At 37.4% G+C, this 18,727-nt stretch overlaps 3 protein-coding genes across 8 annotated transcripts; 1 reads left to right on the forward strand and 2 right to left on the reverse strand.

Moving 5' to 3' along the window:
- Positions 1-289: 289 nt before the first annotated feature.
- LOC128259366 (carbohydrate sulfotransferase 11) lies at positions 290-7,986 on the reverse strand. 6 transcript variants are annotated; one of them, XM_052991687.1, is made up of 9 exons: positions 7,953-7,986; positions 6,081-6,493; positions 3,054-3,272; positions 2,628-2,775; positions 2,471-2,537; positions 1,713-1,857; positions 1,480-1,635; positions 582-919; positions 290-524 (listed from the first exon to the last, which is right to left on the reverse strand). In XM_052991687.1, the coding sequence occupies exons 2-9, from the start codon at positions 6,222-6,224 to the stop codon at positions 431-433; spliced, it is 1,311 nt and encodes a 436-aa protein (XP_052847647.1). In that variant the 5' UTR covers positions 6,225-6,493; positions 7,953-7,986; the 3' UTR covers positions 290-430. The 6 variants fall into 6 exon arrangements, with proteins under 6 accessions (XP_052847647.1, XP_052847649.1, XP_052847650.1 ...); XM_052991689.1 differs by having other exon boundaries at positions 6,081-6,474; positions 7,953-7,971; XM_052991690.1 differs by lacking the exon at positions 7,953-7,986 and adding an exon at positions 7,594-7,943 and having other exon boundaries at positions 3,054-3,257.
- Positions 7,987-8,794: 808 nt separating this feature from the next.
- LOC128259016 (adenine phosphoribosyltransferase) lies at positions 8,795-10,089 on the reverse strand. The gene is made up of 3 exons (XM_052991086.1): positions 9,846-10,089; positions 9,474-9,711; positions 8,795-9,372 (listed from the first exon to the last, which is right to left on the reverse strand). Exons 1-3 carry the CDS (start codon positions 9,935-9,937, stop codon positions 9,157-9,159), a joined length of 546 nt encoding a protein of 181 aa, XP_052847046.1. The 5' UTR covers positions 9,938-10,089; the 3' UTR covers positions 8,795-9,156.
- Positions 10,090-11,179: 1,090 nt separating this feature from the next.
- Positions 11,180-18,315, forward strand: LOC128259319 (LHFPL tetraspan subfamily member 3 protein). Its single transcript, XM_052991626.1, has 6 exons — positions 11,180-11,359; positions 16,043-16,225; positions 16,299-16,432; positions 17,192-17,318; positions 17,456-17,698; positions 17,766-18,315. The coding sequence occupies exons 2-6, from the start codon at positions 16,084-16,086 to the stop codon at positions 17,915-17,917; spliced, it is 798 nt and encodes a 265-aa protein (XP_052847586.1). The 5' UTR covers positions 11,180-11,359; positions 16,043-16,083; the 3' UTR covers positions 17,918-18,315.
- Positions 18,316-18,727: the final 412 nt, after the last annotated feature.

The raw sequence follows: 18,727 nt of genomic DNA on the forward strand, positions 1-18,727 counted from the left end.
ACTTATAAGTTAAAATAATTATAAGAACACATAATTGATGGTACCTTAAAAGCATTTATTTATTTTGAATATGAACATTAATTCTTTAAACATAAATCTTCTTAAAAAGGTTTTTTTTTGTTTTTTTTTTTTTTTAGTTAAATTGTTTTTGAAAACTTTATGCTAGTAAACTAAAAAACTTACGTAAATATTATTTTTAAAAACTACTTTTGAAATCAAGTTGTATGGATAAAACTTATTTGTTATTTACAGCTCATCCAGAGATTCAAAAGAAAGACAGAGGCAACACTTCGTTTAAATATAGTTAAGTTTATTATTGTTTTCCTTCAGTATTATCAACATTTGCAATTACGTACTGTGACGGCTAATATGTGAGTTCGTTGAACTTGATTCATTGGTTTTAGCAAAGTCTAAGAGTTCAGAGCTGGGTTTAATTCTTTGTGCCCGCGGGACTTTCGACCTCATCCGGCCGGGCCACCTGCAGATACTCCTGGATATCATAGTCGAACAGCTCAAAGTCGTATCTAATGGGGTAGAAAATGTTATTATTTAATTCAAAATATTTAAAGAGGGTGACCCACTTGTAATACTCGTAGAGCTCCAGCATTTCGTGGCGCGTCAGTTGCGCATAGAATTGCTGCTGGAGTTCGTGCGTCTTGCGGCCCTTGCCCATATTTCGCCACACGGGCGCTATCACCCGCTTCAGGCCAGTCTTTTCGATTAGATATAATTGATCCTCCGCCAGCGACTCGAACTTCAGTATCATGTCGAACCGGATAAGGCAGGGTGTGCAGAAGGAGGTGGCTGCCACGAAGTGCATGTCGATAAAGCTGCCGCGTTTCACCTGGTCGAGCAGCCAGTGCACGAATTCCGGGAACGACGGGAACTTTGTGTTGGCCGCACGGGCAGCCAGCGAGGGCTGTTGAATAAAATATATAACAATATATTAAAATAAACTCAACGAAGAAATATTATTATTATTCCTTAAATTTGCTTTTAAGCTTTTAAGTTGCATCTAATGGGATCTTTTGAATCCACTTAATAATATATATATATAATAGCAATCTCTCCGAAGAATTGGGCAGAAATAAATTATGTAAAAGTACAGCTTAAAAAATAATCAATATTTAAACACTGAAAGAACAATCTTTTATTTGTGATTATTGTTATCTCGTTTATAATAATTAATTATAAAATATTTTGTTTTCTGGTAATCTTATGTTAACAAAATAAAACATCAATTATTTCAAACCTTAAAAAGACTAAAAAACTATATAGGATAGGAAATGTTGTATTTTAATCGAACATAACAACTTAATTTGGAATGTAATTTACTCAGCAAAAACAAATCTTATTGAGTCAATAACAACAAGTAGTTAAATTGCTGAGTTAACCACGGCATATACTTGTTACTGCTGGGAGGGTGTAACCTAATGCCAGTATCAAGTATACGCCATGGATAACAACCTAAGGGCTTACCTTCTTGCGATAATTGCGCACAATGCTGCGTCCCAGCTTATCGTGAAAGGAGTAGGGTAAAGCGAACACCATCTTGTCCCGATAGGCACTCAATAGTCGCTCAAAGGGATCGCGTGCAATGATAAAGGTCAGCGAGTAGTTCTGCGCCTCACGCAGCTGTCGCCCCAAAAATAGAACAAATTAAATTGTAATTCAATAGGCCACTGAAAGCAACCCTTTGACATCCAACCCACCTCGTCGAGCGTCACCCGGGGATATCGCTCCCTGGCCAGATTGAGGAGAATCTTTTTGGTTTTGCGCAAATAACTGGGTGAGTAGCCGGCCAGGACATTGAAGTTGAACATCCAGGACGAGGAGGCTGCCTTAAAGACATTGCACCTGCAAAAATTTACGTTAAGTATGTATCACTAAAATGGCATACATTTAAATTTCTATTTCTGTTAAAACTTATTTTATATTATAGCCTAACTTATACATTAAATTTATCAATTGCATGAAAAAAACTTAAATTATTAATAAAGTTAAATGTAACGAATTAAAAACCTAAAACGTCCTAACAATTTCAACATTTAAGTACAAAATTTGATTTCTAAGCCTAAGGTACAAATTAGCTTAACGTTTATATTTAGTTTAAAAATGTTGTGCTTAAAAATGCATTTAATAAATAACTTAAACTATTGATTTTTTTTTATTGCGTACAGACTTTCAAAAGTTCTCCGTGTTTATGATTTTTTGTTTTTTTAGTATAACAAAATAACATATTTATTAGCATATTTACATAATACACTATTTTATTTCAAATCGTATTCCAATCTCTAAAACAACAAGGTTTATAGTGTATATTGAGATATATTAAATATTGATTTTTTTATGCTTTTTATAATTAAAAGTCTATTTGATTTATTTATTAAATTTCTTTCTTATTTTATTTATAAAGCCAAAATAATCTCTAAAATAACACAGCTTAAAGGCAAATAAAGTTCACACCCACCATATAATGTGATACTTTTTGTTGACCAAAAATTCCCACGTGTTTGGGGTGTGCCACGAGTCATGACCTGTAAATAAGACGTTTCGAGGTAGATAAAATGTGACCCATGTCCAGACCCACACCCACACCTTAAAGTCCAATATAAAGCAAAACCCACCTAGGACATCCAGGCCGTAGGAGGAGCACTTGTCCTTTAGCCGCTCCCTGCGCTGGTCCATCCGCTGCTCCACCTGGAGCATTTCCTGCGGCGTGAGCGTCTGCACGGCATACTCGGGGATGAGGGGCAGGAGCGTCTGATTGCTGTCCTGCCGGAGGACAAACATACGGAAAGTTGAGCCTTGAGTGAAATTCGGGACGCCAGCGAGTGGAGAATGGGAGAGAATGGGAGTGGGGTGCCCAAAATGCCTGCCAATGCGACTCGCTAATGCGCAATCAATTTGGCTATCTAAATTTTATTTAGCCGCTCTGTTTACATCATTAATTATACGAGCCTGTGAGTTGAAGTGTTTGTTGTGTGTTGTGTGGGGTGTGTGTGTGTGTGTGTGCTGCGTGTGAGGTGTTTGTGCGGTGGTTACATATTTACTTTATCAACATAGCGCCACTTGTTCTTGGTCTTGCCCGTTGCCACGACGGTTAGGTCCTTGTTCTTGTTCTTATTTAGCAGCAGCACCGGATACCGGACCACCGGATACGGAAACTGCCCATGTTGTTGTTGCCCCTGCTGCTGCTGCTCCTGCTGCTGCTGTTGCTGCTGTTGCTGTTGCGGCTGCTGCGGCGGCTGCTGCTGCTGCACATTAAAGGCCTAGAAAATCAGTTGCAGTTGCTTGGTGGATAAGGATTTGGACTGGGTGTTTTGCTATTTGGGTTAAGAGTAGGCGTTGGATGACGTGGCGTATGCGCAATTTACAAGCGGTCTGTCAAGGTCCAAGGTCGACCCCTCCACCCACACATTTGCCCCTCATCTGAATCTCAATTCCAATTAAAACCCCCAGACGCCAGTGTCAACTGTCATCTGCAAAATGGCCACATGAATCAAGTGGTTGCGGCGACTTTGCGGATAAGTTGTCGTCATCGTGGCAGGCACTTTGCATTCGACTCACATACGTCCCACTTGCAATGCTACTACCCTATAGGGTATCATATATATATATAACACACTATATGGCTATGGCTATGGTATATATACCCTCCACTAAGGGAGTGTGTCAGAAATAACTCACTGGTACCATGAATGCCTTGCTTCAGATAAGATTGATTAATGGTAGTGGACGGGCAATGGGTCTGAATAAAAAATGTGATACTTCCGCAAATGTTTGGGCACATTTGATGACTTGTCTAAGCATTTGGATGCTTTTAGCTTAATTGTCTGCTCCCATTTATAATTTATTTAATGGAATTTAAACAAAGCCAAAAACAATAAGAGAACCTAATGAACCCATGTTTAAAGTAGTTGTAAGTACAGAAAATTCCCTAATTAAAATAAAATAAAATATAAAATAATTGTGAAATATTTAAATCAAAATTAATTAATAATCAATAATTTTAAAACCTGCGAAAAATTTAAAAACATCCTAGAAAGTGTATAGATATCTTCCCCTTTTAAAAGTCATCACGAGTCAATTTTATCTTAAGTGGCGCTATGAGCATGACGTGAACTGTGCGGAATTGTTTTGTTTTTTTTATTGGAAGGAAGGATTGTGGGTTCCATTAGGGTGGACCAACTGAGTTCTAGTGTGGGAGTGCGTTGGTGTTTGTGATTCGCAGTGCTTAATTATGCGTGTGTACTGGCCGAAACAAAAAAAAAGAACACAGCAGTTTAACTGGAACACAACACGGCGTATGCGTGTCTTAATGTGCTTTTATTATTTTTTTTGGGACTGAATAAGCTTGTGTCATTTGGGTAATGTAATGCAAATAAGCAGTGGGCAAGCGTATATTGATTGAGGTGCCAGCCACCCGTGAATCGATATTCTCCGGCCCCCTGCTAATGACTTTTTCATGATGCCACACGCAATTAAGTGTAATTTGTGCGAAAGTTTTTCTTTTTCGCAAGCCATTTGGCCAAGGCCGATGGACCGGCGCCCAAGAGTCTCTGGCGACTACGCAATGTTACTCGACACTTTAAGAAATATGAAATTTTTTAAGCCTTTAATTTATGTAGGGACCATAATACCCAATATTATAATGTTTTCATCAAAAAAAATTGTTTTTAAATGCATTAAAATTAACAAAAATAAAACAAATTAAAGAAAACAAAAATAAATTTTTTTTAAATAAAAATTAAAAATAACATTTCCTCCTCCTTTTAATTGATCTAACATTTTTATTTTGTGTGTAATCGGCTTAGGCCATGCCAAAGGGTTTTCCGGGCCAAAAAGGGCGTGGCCAGGGGGCGGTTAGACAGCTTATGTGATTATAAGCCAAGAACGCTTTTCGTTTGTCCCACGTATGTCTGTGTGTCTGTGCAATTGGAATATTCCGTCTTTATATAGCATTTGCTCAATTTCAAGCACAAATAGGCGATAAAGCCAGCAAAAGCCTGCCGCTAATTTCGAATTAATTTGCACCCAATCAAGCGTACACGTAATACCTCAGATAGCCAGTTCAAATGTTGCAGTTAAGTTCCCCGGTGAGAATTAAATGGCGATATGTGTGCAATTCTCAAGTGCGAAAGGCGAAACAAAAGAAATATGCTAAAATCTCAACAAGTTAAATAAATAAACATCAACGAGATGCTTGCGATCGCAGCTATTTATCGTGTATTTATAGCGTTTGCTGCTAATTTGCGTGTAAGTTTATTCTCGGCTCTTTCCATATGCCCTTCACACAATTTGTTTATAGAATCCGAGTTGATTGCTCAGATGGCCAGCTGATAAGTTTGTTGATTCGTTCGGCATAATTTCACTTAATTGCTTTTTTAGTTCGTTTCTGGTTTGGTTTGTTTGTTTGTTTGGTTTTTTTTTTTTTTGGTTTTAGCTGCCTCCTCCGATGGCCTGAAACTGAGTCAGGCAATCGATGGCCTGCAATTTGTTTGTTGTCAGGCGATGAGGGGTGGGCGGGGCAGGCGGTCGGGCGGCAACTACAAGCGAGTATATCTACAGCTAACAAGTACACAGAGAAAAAACCTAGAGTGACATCGGTTATATAACGATTTATGGAGGCTTAATTTTATGTCAAATAATTTTTATTCCAGTTTAAAAAGTAATAAAGTAACACCTTAATACATAAAATACAGTTTTTAAAGCTGAAATAGTATCTATCAGTTCTATTTTTTATTTCTCAAAACAGAAACCTGTTATAAACTTAACTATTTAATTTTGTTGAATCAAATATATGTATGAGTGATGCACTCTATCTAGAGATTTCAGTTTTACGATATAATCAAACTTTCTGTTTACATAAGACATAAAATAAATTCATGACGAATACCTGTACCTATTTTGTCTCTGTGTACCTGCAAAAGCGATTTGTTCAGCAGATGTTTGCGGGGCACTCAAAGGGCTACGGAGGCGAGGGGCACACCCGGGCATGCTACGTATTCTAGCACCACCCACTGCCACTGCCAGTGGCAGTTGGCATGTGGCAGGTGGCAAGTGGCGGCTCCACTCACCTCGAATCCTCGGATCTTCTGCAGCTGCTCGTTCCACACCAGGTAGACCAACGAAAGGGGCAGGAGCAGCAGGGATATGGCCGTGAAGATGAGCAAATAGCGCCGGATGGCGCGACAGTTTGCCAGGCTCTTGCTCAATTTCATTTAAACTCGGCTCTACCTGCATAGGAACTGATGGGTATTTTCCTCTTCGGTCCTCGCTTCCGGTTTGTATTGGTTTGATTCAGATTCGGTTTCGGTTTTGGTTGTGGATTTGAATTGATTTTGGATAGCGACGCGCGTGTATGCTATTGATAATCGTGGGACATTTCCTGCTGCTGCTACGCGGTCGCAAAGTTTGCCTGCAGTTGGCGACAGATTTTGTAAGTTCTCATCGTTGTCGACGTCGTGCTGGCTAAATATAGTTTTCTGTGCTAAATGTTTTTAACCAAAAAAAAAAAAATGAAAAAAATGAAAAATAGCAGAACCAAAAACCAAAAACAAAGAAGACAAGAGCGGAAAACAAAAATACATTGAGTGAGCTGGGCGGATGACAGATTTTTGGTTTATGGTCGAGTGGCTTTTAACCAAAATTGTGTCACTGCAGTCGGCCCAATAGTTCAGGCCCACAATTGATTTGCTTCCGCTTTTGTTCGGCTTTTTGTTTGTTGGGGGTGTGCTTTTGGAGCTTCTACATTTTTTGACTGCAAGTCAGGAAGCAAGAATAAACGGAAAGTCGTTTATTGATTTTCTCCTCACTTCAAACTCCATTCTTGGCAGTGTAACTTGAGGTACTGTGGAGTTCATGGGAAAAACACCCCCACATAAATTACTTAGCTCTTGGTTTTGTCTGCTCGTTAACTCCTTACACTTCGTTTTCAATTTCTCTTTTGTCTTTATTTTATTGTTTATTGTTTTTATGTTTCTTCTACTCATTATGAATTGCACTCATAATGGTAAAACCACTCATGCATTAGTATATCTTAGTTTTGATATTTTTAAAGGCTTCGTTCTTAATGTTCTATATAAATTTTTAGCAATCTGTTGACTTTCATTTTGTTTTTCACTTTGTTATTGATTTTTTGCTCACTTCAAACTTCATTCTAAAGGCCTTATAAAGCCAAACACACCCCCTATATATTTTCCTGCTCTTCTGTTTATGTTTATAAAGTCATCCCTTTTCATTTTCACATTTTGCAAGCTTTTGACTTTGCTTTGCGTAATTTGTTTACTTGTTTTTATTGCATTTCTGCTGACCTTAAACTCCTTAAGTTCAGTTGTCCGGGCACTTCGTCAATTAAACTCTGCTTATTTTCTTTAAACTCCCAAAATAACAAACTTTTTGAAAAAATTCACTCTTTGCAAAATTTAAGGTTTTTTTTTATAAATTGTATACTTTGTTTTTGTTTATTTCTTAGCTATTTTAATGATTAATTGTATGTCAAGTCCACAATTTTAATGTTTTTACTTTTGAATTGTTTCTTGTTAGGCATTATTGGTTTCTTAATAATTTTATACACACTCAGGCACACACCAAACTTGGCAAACAAATGCTAAATGCGGGGCGTAAGAGGCGTATACGTAACGTGCTGTCAATTGCTTTGCTTTCTGTGCCGTTTCTCTCTTTTCCTTTCGCCCCTCTCTCGTTCCTCTTTCTCTCTGCCTTTCTTTCTTTTCACAACAATAAACAACAACAAAAACGGAGAGGATGAGCCTCCATTAATGGAGGGCAACTTTTTATAGTTGTTGTTATTCAATTGTTTGCCAATTGAAGAAAAGCGCGCAATCAATATCAATTCGCCAGGCGTGCTTTGATAAATTTTTTTTTTTTTTGTATACGAGGAGGGAGGGGGAGTGGCAACAAACAACAAACAACCAACATCAAACACTAACCGTTATCGTCATCACCGCACAACGCACATTTCGCGAATGAAATCAAAATCAAATGCGAAATGAGCACACGCGGCGGGCAGCGACGTCGGCAGCGCAGCAGCAGCGCAGTTTCAGTTTTCGGTTTCATTTCGACACATTTCATTCTCTCTTCCTTCATATTTTGTTATTTTTTTGGACTTGCCATTCCTCAGCTCCTTTAATCCTTGATTTTTCCTTGAGCCTTGTTTACCCCTGTGATTGTTGCTATTTTTGGGTGGCTTTTGTGGGGGTGGTTTTTGGCCACCTTTGATTTGTTTATCAACGGGCGGGGGTGGTCGGAAATACCTTCGAATTCTGGGTTAACGCAGCACAACAATTTTTGTTTATTGCTGAGCAAAAGCGCCGGTAACGGTAAATGAGAGAGCAATAAGAGAGGGACTGCAAGAGAGAGAAAGCTGATTGCGAGAGTTCATCAAGTGCGCAGTGAGAGAGCGGCATGCAAAAGGTTTGCGGCCAGGGTTGCGGGGGTGGATCCCAATGTTTTGGGGCCAAAAAGAGATTACAAGTATAGATCGAATTTCTAGAAAAATTCAAAATTTTTGACCGTATTACATTTAATATTAAATAGCTTTTGCAAAAAACGTTCAACTATTTTATAGCATACTTTCGGGGTTTTTTATTCAACTAAAGTGCCCGAGAACAATTCAATACTAATAAATATATAGAATGCTGTTACTAGCCAAAATACTTACATCCGAAACAGAAAAAATATTTCCCAACAGATCTATTTTCTAAATTTTGTAGACCGAATTGATATAAATAAAAACAATTGACAGATAATAAAGCTTAACAACATCTAAAACTAAAATAGCATTAATTTATGATCGGAAAACTATCCAAAAATAGCATCAAATGTATAATTGTTTTCAATTTAAAAATAAGTCCACATTTCTGTTTATTTCAGTTTAAGTTGGCTTTGTTTTAAAAACCATGTTCACATGTTTCACTGCTCTACTCAATCCATCTTATCAGTTATGAGCTAATTTACAAGTTTCATTAATAGATTAATTTTAAATATATTCCATTATAAAAATACGCCTCTGTTTTATAAAATGTTAACATTTCAAAGCTGTTATAAAAATTTGCTAGTTGAAAAGCCCCTTTAAGGGGTATTATGTAAATGCAAATGAGGAAGGACTTCGTCTCGTCACTATTTGATTTCCTTTCAGTACTTGATGAGGGAATGTACCTTTCCATCTAGCTTATTGCGACCCTCCAGGCCAACTAGTTCCATAACCACCAGGCTTTCCACGACAACGCCACCCACTTTGCGAATTAACTCGGAGGCAGCCTTTAAAGAACCACCTGTGGCTAGTAGATCATCTACGATTACGACTTTCTGACCAGGCTGGATGGCGGAACGTTGGAGTTCAAAGGTGTCCTGAAATGGAGAAAGGGGTTCTTAAAATAATGGTATGACCTCTTTTTTTAAGGATGGTTCTTCTAGTTATATTAACTTTGTTATAATTGGGAGCTACTTACACTACCATATTCCAGTTTGTATTCCACAGAAACTACTTCACCGGCCAGCTTGCCTTTCTTGCGAATCGGGGCACATCCTATTCCCAATTCAGTGGCTATGAGGAGATTGAAGAGAAAGCCACGGGAATCCAGTCCCACGATGATCTCCGCATCGGAAGCACTTTCCCGGATGTGATCCACCAGCAGATCCCTCAGATAAACACATGCCTTGGCATCGGTGAGGGCTCCAAAAATGTCACTAAATGATTTACATGGAAACGGAGGGTTCTACATTATTAACAGTCAGATAAGAACAAAATATGGGCCAACAATAAACACCATTGTTGGACAGTTAGTGCCCTTTTCAGATAACCTCGTGTGATGATAACCCACCGGAATAGAATGCCCTCCTTCGGAAAGTTGGGATACTCTCCAATCTTTGACTTCACATAGTTCAGTTTGTCTTCCGCGCTGATTGGGCTCATCTTACTTTTGTTTACTTGATTGTTTTCAGTCTAATTATGTTTAAGGGAATTTTTACAGAGGTTTTCTGATTTCAGATTTCAGAGCTACGTGAGTGTGTGCCCAACTACGGGTTGGTTCAAGGGAACAGCTGATAAGTCAGCTGCTATCGGGGAAGGTGGTTGCTATAGATGTGAGATACTTTATGCGATGAATGCTCGTGTTGAGTTCGCTGGGTGGTGAATTTGAAATTTAGGTGGATAAGGAAATTCAAGAGTTTTTATTTTATTTTTTATTTGTACACTGTAAGCTAAAGTCTAAAACTAAGCTGCAGAACAGGTGTAAGCCGTAATATTTTTATTTAATATTTTATTATGTTTTTCATATTATTTAGTTTAATATTTTGGTTGTATTTTTAATACTTGTAGTGAAAGTGTTTGGGCTCGAAATTTGAAACCAACAAATATATTACAGTTTGTTTGTAAGTACAAAACAAGTTAAATAAAAGCATTTAAAATAATTACCTTTAAAATAATGTTAAAGTTAATGGTTCGAATGGTAGATGGTCAATAAGGAATACTATTTATTAACAAATTGATTGAGATGCATACTTTCTGTAGCTTTAAAGTTTTTAAAATATTCTTAGATACTTATTTTTGTAAGTTTGTCATTGTCAGATAGATACTTAATTATCCACAAAAGATGATATTTAATATAAATATTTTAAATATTTAAAATTAGGTTTCTTTTAATTACTTTCCTTCCGTGTTTTATTTAATGTTAATCTCTAAATTCTAATCTTCGACACATGTTGGATAGTTATTCCCATATCAAATATTTGCCTTGGCATTTTCTTGCACAAAGAAAGCATTCCCAGGAATTTAGCAAACATCCTGCAGGTAGCAGTGAAAAACCTCCCCCGAATTTTCTCTTTTTCCCCGGGTCTTTCTCCAGTTTTCATTGCTATCTAAACGATAAGTGGAGAAATCTCAGCAATTCTTTGAGGGAAAGACACTCATTGCTGCATTATTTATCGAGCAAAATGATTGAAAAGAAATGCTAACAATTTTCGCTGCACTTATCAAAGGCGGGCCAAGATCGGGAACTCTCACCTGGACTCTCTATCTATTTCTCTCTTTCTCATTTTCTCTTTCTCCCAGACACACACAGACACACACGTTTGAGCCACAGGTAAGACCAGGTGAATGTGAGTATCTATGTGAATGTATCTTAGACTTCCAATGCCAAGAAATATTCAGTTCGTTTTTCAGCGCCGAACGCGACGGTTCAGTTTTAGCGGTTTCTTCCGAAGAAGCGGATCGAATTCTCTGCCCGCGATTTTTTCAATAATTAATGCAAGCTCGCGAAAAATAGTAATATATTAAAGTCACAACAATAATCAACACCCAAGTCCAGTTTAAAGCCGAAACCTGTTCTCGAATAACGTAAGCAAAATTCGCATGGAAAAGCAAGAGTTTGCAAATCCTCAAATTATAGTAAATTCGATCTTAACGGCAAAAGTAAATGTCAGTCGACAAAACTGCGCCCCGTTTTTGCCATTTAAAAAAGTCGAAGAACGACTATAAAGCCAGCCATAAACAACAACTATATGGCAGTTACTACAATAACAACAATAACAACAGAAGCAACAAAGTTCAAGCAACATAAAAACGTGAAAACTTACAAAAAAAAAAAAAAAAAAATATATATATATATATATATATATATATATATATATATATATATATATGCAACATTAGATACAACAGCAACAATATTGCAAAGTGCAAAAACACATTCAAAAGAATGCTTACACTTGGAAAAATATTTTAAAATATTATTATAAAATTAAAAAATTCACACCAAACTCCCCAAGTTTCTATTTGTTTAGAAAACTTTTGATCAAATTATTTTTTTTTATTTAAAAATAGTATCTAGTAGCTAAAACAAAAAACAATTTTTTTAACGCTTTCAAAAATTTGAATTTCTATTTATATTAATAACGGAATTTTTCTTAGTGTGCTAGACACACATACCTATATATCTTGGCAATGTGAAGACGTGCGTATTGAAACTGCAACAGCAACAACAATTGCTGCTGCAACTGCAACTGCAACAACAACTGCTGCAGCAGCGGCACAAAACGCGCGCCCGAGTAACGTGAAAAACCAGAAAGAGGCACAGTTTTTTTGTTTTTCTGTTTGGTTTTGTTTTTATACATTTTTTTTTGAGGCAAACGAGCATCTCGACTGAAACTTCTGCGGCTGCGCAGTGGCGGCCTTCGTGTCGAAGGGCATGAAAATAGGGCGCTTGAAAAACAGCAACAAAAAGGGAAATTTATTGCCAAACTTTGGTGGATAAATATTTGAAAAGCATTGTCTTGTCTTTAAAACATTTGTCTGAGAAAATCAGTTTAAACTTAAAGTTAAATGGGTTATAATGAATGTTAGTACTCAAATATTTTGTAATATTTGCTACTCCTTAATATTTTGTAGTACACTTTAAGGTTAGGTCCTTAGAAACCCTTAAAAAGCGCCCAAAAGAATCTTTAGCCGCCCCTGACTTTCGTAGACCCAAGCTCAGTGGAGAATCCCGGTGTGAGTTACTATTATGTATAGACCCCCATTGTAGTTGGATGTTGGGCCCCGTTCATCGTGCTGGCTGGCTCTTGGTATGCGCGAATGTTTGCTAACATCCGAATCGTGATCTAATAAAAAACGTAGAAAAACAGAGACACATACCTAAGGCCCACGAGCAGAGTGAATGAGTTGAGTGAGCGGACCAGCTTCAGATGGGATTCAATTTTATTGGAGACGCTTCAAAGGGGCCGTGTGTGGATGCCACCAACTTTCGCAAAAAAAAAGAAGTAAACTCTCGAAAAAAGCGGGCTTCACCCAAGATGGATGGCAGCTGTAAAGGCTGTCAATACATTGAGTAACTGACCGCAAAAAACAAAAAATAAAGTTATGTTTTGCCGGTTCTCCTGGTCTTCAATCCCGTTCCGTTTTGTGGTTCTCTCTGTTGTTCAAGAAAAAAAAAGAAATCGTTCCGAACAAAATGTATGCAGAAACGATCATGGCACCAACAAAAAATAACTCACACAGGGTAACCCAAAAGAAATGGCCAAAAGCGTAAATATTCGAAATAAAAACATGAAACAAGAGCCACTTTAAACGACATTTCCGCATAATTCTGAAATGTAGGAACCAGTTTCCATATGGTGGTGCCTGAAATTTAGCAACGTTTTTTTTTGAGACACTACGAACGTGTTGATCAAGCTCCCTCGACGTGTTTTAGGTTCCACTTTGTTGGCCCAAAACAAACTAGTTACATACTATATAGTGTTTTCCTGATCGCCAAGCGTAACAATGAGAGATTTTCCCCCGCTTAGTCGGTGAAAAGCTGAAAATGTGAAAATTAATTGCAACTGTGCGGCGGCCAATTGGTCGGTGTTTTTTTTTCTTTTTTTTTTGGAGTCTTGGGAGGTGAGGGAACCTCCATATCAAAGTCAAAAGCCGATTCAGACACGGGGTACTCAACCTCTCTTGGTCGTCTGTGCCTAATGTGAAATTTATGTTTATAAAGTAGAAAGTCATCTGGGAGATCAGGGTGATGTGGAATGACCAATGTTGGTAAAATGGTAATGGAAATTGAATGGAAAGAAAAGAAAGCCCGATCTGCTCTCAGTTTGGAGTGCAGTTTTCGCAACTGTCACTGCAATTCCAGTGGCATTTCTCAGTTTGCCGCTAGCCACGTTTAAGGTATTGCCATTACCCAACTGACCTTATTTCGTCGCTCATACGAGCATGTGCAGTATCAGCTAAAAAGTCGCCGTAATTGCTGAGATTGCAATTCACCCAAAGCTGTTAATTTCAGCTTGTTTTTTGAGTATTTATTGCAGTGCACAGGAAACAAAACAATGTTGTGATATGGGGGTCAAGCTGATCTTACTTCGTATGATAAAAACGGTTTACTTAGTAGATGTTCAACTGATTTTGTTTTATCATTATATTTTATAAATTAAAATTTTGAATCTTGAATTGAAATTAAGTTTTTAAAAAGTCCAAAGAAATCAGCTAAGGTCAACATAAGCTAAAAACTTCACATGATAAGCATATATAAAATGTTTTGAAATACGATTTTTTCTCTGATTATGATTTTTTTTCTGAACCAATTATTTTTGTTACTTAGCATTATTTTGATGTAGTTTTTTGCTACTACCTAAATATTGTCGTATTCGAATTCCGATTTTGTTTTAATTTTATTTTGAGGAATCTATTTATAAAGCTTACAATTACTATTTTCTTAAAATTATTGCTTTTACTACAAAAATTATTATAGTAAATGTTGAAATGCAATGAACGAATATTTGAATAATATGCAGTTTTCAGTTTCACATTTTTATAAATATTCTAATGCTTAAAACATAATTAATGATGTAATGCTTAAATTTTCATTTCTATAATTATTTGCTGTGCTCGACTAAAAAGTCGGAATTCATTTTAAAGGAACATAAATGGTATGATACAACTTTTACTAAGGGCTCATGTGAATTTTCAACATATTGTTTTGATCTTCGCTTTTGCTTGCATTGTATATCCAAATTTTGAAATGTTTCTGCTATATTTTTTGCTGTGCAAGTGAAACTCGTCCGGAAAGTCCGCCGAATACTCCGCCGCCGGCCGGTGAGCGGATGTAAGTGTAACCCAAGTCAAGCCAGACTCCAACTCCAATCCACAGATTTTGCTGCGTCATACGAACGGTTTTAGAAGGCTCTCCGCTGGTCACTTTCTTTTTGGTCACTTTCGAATCCGAAAAAGCAGCAATGCAGTTAAGTTTTACACGCCCAACCAAACAAAAAAAAAATACACTGAAAGCCAACTGCAAATTACGAATTACACCACTGGAAACTCCAACGGTCGAACGGAGATAAAGGAAGTTATTATTAGTTAGACGTCTGCGGTTTGTCTGTCTGGTCCACAGCAATTTTCCCGAGACTGGCTTTTCCAGCTTCACTCATGACTCATGGACAAGATTTTCCATCGATTTGGATTTGTTTTTAGACAAGCTATCACGTGCCGGCAGGAAAGTTTTCATTATGTTACTGGGTTGGGCTTGTTGTTTGTTTGCGTTTGTTTGTTTGTTAGATTGTTGGTTCTTCGTGCCCGACTCTCTCTTTTGTTGTTAGCATTGTTGTGTTAATCGATTCCACTTTTGCCTTGGACTCTAAATTCCAAGTTCCAAGTTTCAACTCCAACTCTAATTGAGTCTTATTCTCTTTGTTTGCCATGGCTTTAATTCACCTTAATGAACCAATCTTGACCAAATTCCTTTTGTTGTACTTCTCACGGGCAGAGACTTTTGTGTTACAGTTTCCTCAGCGTCAAGATAAAAGGTAAATATGATAAATTAAGCATGAGCACAAGGCTGGGAAATCTCTAGACAAAGCTAATGAAATTGCATTTTACGAGCTTGGCATTTTTCTTGTCTTTTATTAAAAATTTGTCCGAATCGCAAACGAGTTTATATTGATCGCCAGCCAGTTTGAGCCATGAATCATGGCTAAAATTAGGCAGTCAATCCGCACACGGTTTTTGCATAATGGCTCTCTCCCTTTGACATAGAATTAGTGGCAGATATGAGGCAATATATTGGAAATAGTCGTTAAATTTTTTTTGGCCAAATAATTGCTCATTTACATAAGCAAAACCAAAAATGTAGCCCCCAGCTATTTCTCTCTCTTTATTTTTTTTCGCGATTATCATTCGCATTCGAATTTCGAATGTTTTGATTGAAGTGAAGGGGAAAACCTCATAAAAACATGTTTAATGATTTGAAAATGTTTTTTGAGTGGACACGACACATTCAGATGGATGGAAAGTTATTATTTGCGACTCTTGCATCAGAGTTTCCTGACTTCAGCTCATTACTCTGCCGCGCGAGGTCATCAAACCAAAAAGCTGGCCAATTTAATCAGCTTAAATAAAAAGTACCCAAAAACCGATTTATGACCAGCCGAAACGCAAATGTTAAAGTTGCCCTGGTTGCTTTGGTTCCATCTTCCAATTATAAACCATGAAGTTGGTCGCCAAACACTTAACCACGCTTGATTTTGCTTCTACACACAGGTGAACAAAGCATTCCCCACTCTCTAAAGTAAGTCCACAAAATGGGAACGAAGATCGAGTACGTGGACACCACGCATCTGTACGCCTCCAAGTACATCCGCAACTCCAAGGCGATCGGCGTTTTATGGGCCATCTTCACCATTTGCTATGCCATCATCGGCATCGTAGCTTTCGTGACACCAGGTGGGTTGATTGTGCCTATTTATTGCAAAAAGTTCAGTATTTGATCTGTGTACTCTTTTGTATATCTCTGCAGAGTGGATCGGTGATCCGGATAACGATGGAGCTGGTCGTCTCGGTCTGTGGCAGCAGTGCCAGCGGGACGAGATCTTCGACAACTGCCGCCGACGATGGGAAAGCATCTTCGAAGTGCCCACATTCTCCTTTCAGGTGAGGTGTATACCTGTCTTATACCTGTGATTCAACTATTTGAAAATGATTAGATTTCATACAACATTTAATTGGGTTTGGTAAAAAACTTTTTAATATCCTAAACTGATTGGAATGGCCTCGAGATGACAAACACTAATTGCAAACCAATAAGTAGTCAATTAAAACATAAATAATTAATTAGAGATAGTAAAGCAAATAAGCATATATAGAATTAAAAATGTAATTTTTAATATTTAAAAAACAAAAGATTATAGTGATAAACATAAAATATATTAAATAGCATGTTTAATATAAAACTATTTAAGTACTTTATGTAACAAATATTGCACTTAACTTAAATATGTTAGATATTTCAATCTTTTCTAAATTCAATATTTATATTTATTTATTTATTTATATTTCTCCATGTTAAAAAAAACAAAAATGGAAAAAAACTCTAAGCGACAAATATTTTTGTCTTCGTTGTTGTGTTAAATACTATGTTATATTATGTTCTTTTGGGCTCTGAGGTTTCTTAGGACTTAATTACTAAAAATTATAAGTCACATTCTATAATCAACCTCAATGAAAATATGAAAACTTTTTATAATATCTATAAAGCAATTTATTATCGAAGGCCAAACCTTTAATGGCTTGCAACTCGTTTTATAGTTAAGTTAAAGACATAAATGTACGTTAAACAAAAAACGGAAATGGTAAAAAACTAAATACGAATTGCTTACATGACAATTTTCTATTTTATTTACCTGCTTTCAGTTGGCCACATTCTTTATGCTGGGCGCCATTGCTCTGGCCTTGTTGACCATATTCTTCTTGGTTTGTTTGCTGTTTATGAAGTCAACGCGTGTTTTCCACCTTTGCGGTTGGATGCAAATTATATCAGGTATGGTGAACTATCTCTCACTCTACTATTTTGTTTTCAATAGTAAACCATATCGAAAACATCACGTTCTTGTGTATACAAAGTTGTTATGTGTGTTCTCTGATGATAATTTGTTAACTAATTTTTATTTGTTCCAGCTTTGTGTATGATTGTGGCCTGTGCGGCGTTTCCCTTTGGCTGGAACTCGGATGATTTCCGTAAGATCTGTGGCCCGGAAGCGAATCGCTTTGAGCTTGGCTTGTGCGGCATTCGTTGGGCTTATCCACTGGCCATAATCGGTTGCATAGATGGTGTGGTCTTGGCCACTTTGGCGTTCATCTTGGCCACGAGGCACGTGCGCCTGCAGCCAGATCCGATTTATCAGAACTCGCTGTACAAAGGTATGGTTATGCGATACCCTATTTTTTTGCTTGGATAAATAATCTATTTTTTGTTTATTTCCCGCAGGTGAAATCAACAATGCGTATCTCACAGATGCCATTAGTCTGGCGGGTTCGAGGAAATCCAATCCACGGATTACTGGCTTGAATTTGCAGCCCATTCTGCTGGTGGCTCCGCCAAATGAAGATAGTATATCGCAATTTTCTCGTTATCACTGAGGAAAAACATTCAAACAGCCAAGATAACAACCAACCAAGCTTAGTGCGTGCAAGAACCCGAGGTGTGAGACTCAGCTTACAGTTTTTTACCCAAATTTGTTGAGTTTTACATTTGAAAACGTTTTTCGCCGCATACTTTTAGCTGGAATTATGAAAGTGCATGTGGATTTGTGTGAAAGTCAAAGAGTGAATGATTTTGTATATGCCACTTTGCCCGACTGAATGCCAACTTGTAGTTGTAAGCTTGGATCTTAAACTCTAATTTAACATTTCGTGTGAATAGCTTGTGCCTAAATGTATGCTTCGATTAAGTTAAAAATTAACAGAGCCACTCAAAAGCTCTGCCTGTAAATTATATACGCATAAACAATAAACGTGTACAAATATTAAACATAAAATCAATGTTTATTTCGACCACAAATAGCCGCCTCAATTATGCCATCATCATCATCATCAAGGTCAGCAACTTTTGGACTAGGGAAAATCAAATTATGACCACCACCCCCTCACATACATAAAACCCATAACGGGCAACTTAGCGCCCAATTTGTTTGTCCCAAAGTCTGGATTAGGATCTGCCCCCCACCCCGCTTTTATTTCAATAACCATTTGGCACATACTTTTCCAATAAAGTATTTCCATGAGAGCCATGGTTTGGTTCACTCCCCAATTCGTGGGTGGCAATTGAAATATCCCGCGCAGAAAGATCCGTGCCAAGTGCAAGTGGCTTTCCGCCGGGCACGTTTTAATATTCTTGTATAATTCATAAGCAATTCCATCACGGGCCTAAGTGGCCAACCAGCTGACGCC

Source organism: Drosophila gunungcola, assembly GCF_025200985.1.
Source record: "Drosophila gunungcola strain Sukarami chromosome 3L unlocalized genomic scaffold, Dgunungcola_SK_2 000005F, whole genome shotgun sequence".
NCBI lineage: Eukaryota > Metazoa > Arthropoda > Insecta > Diptera > Drosophilidae > Drosophila > Drosophila gunungcola.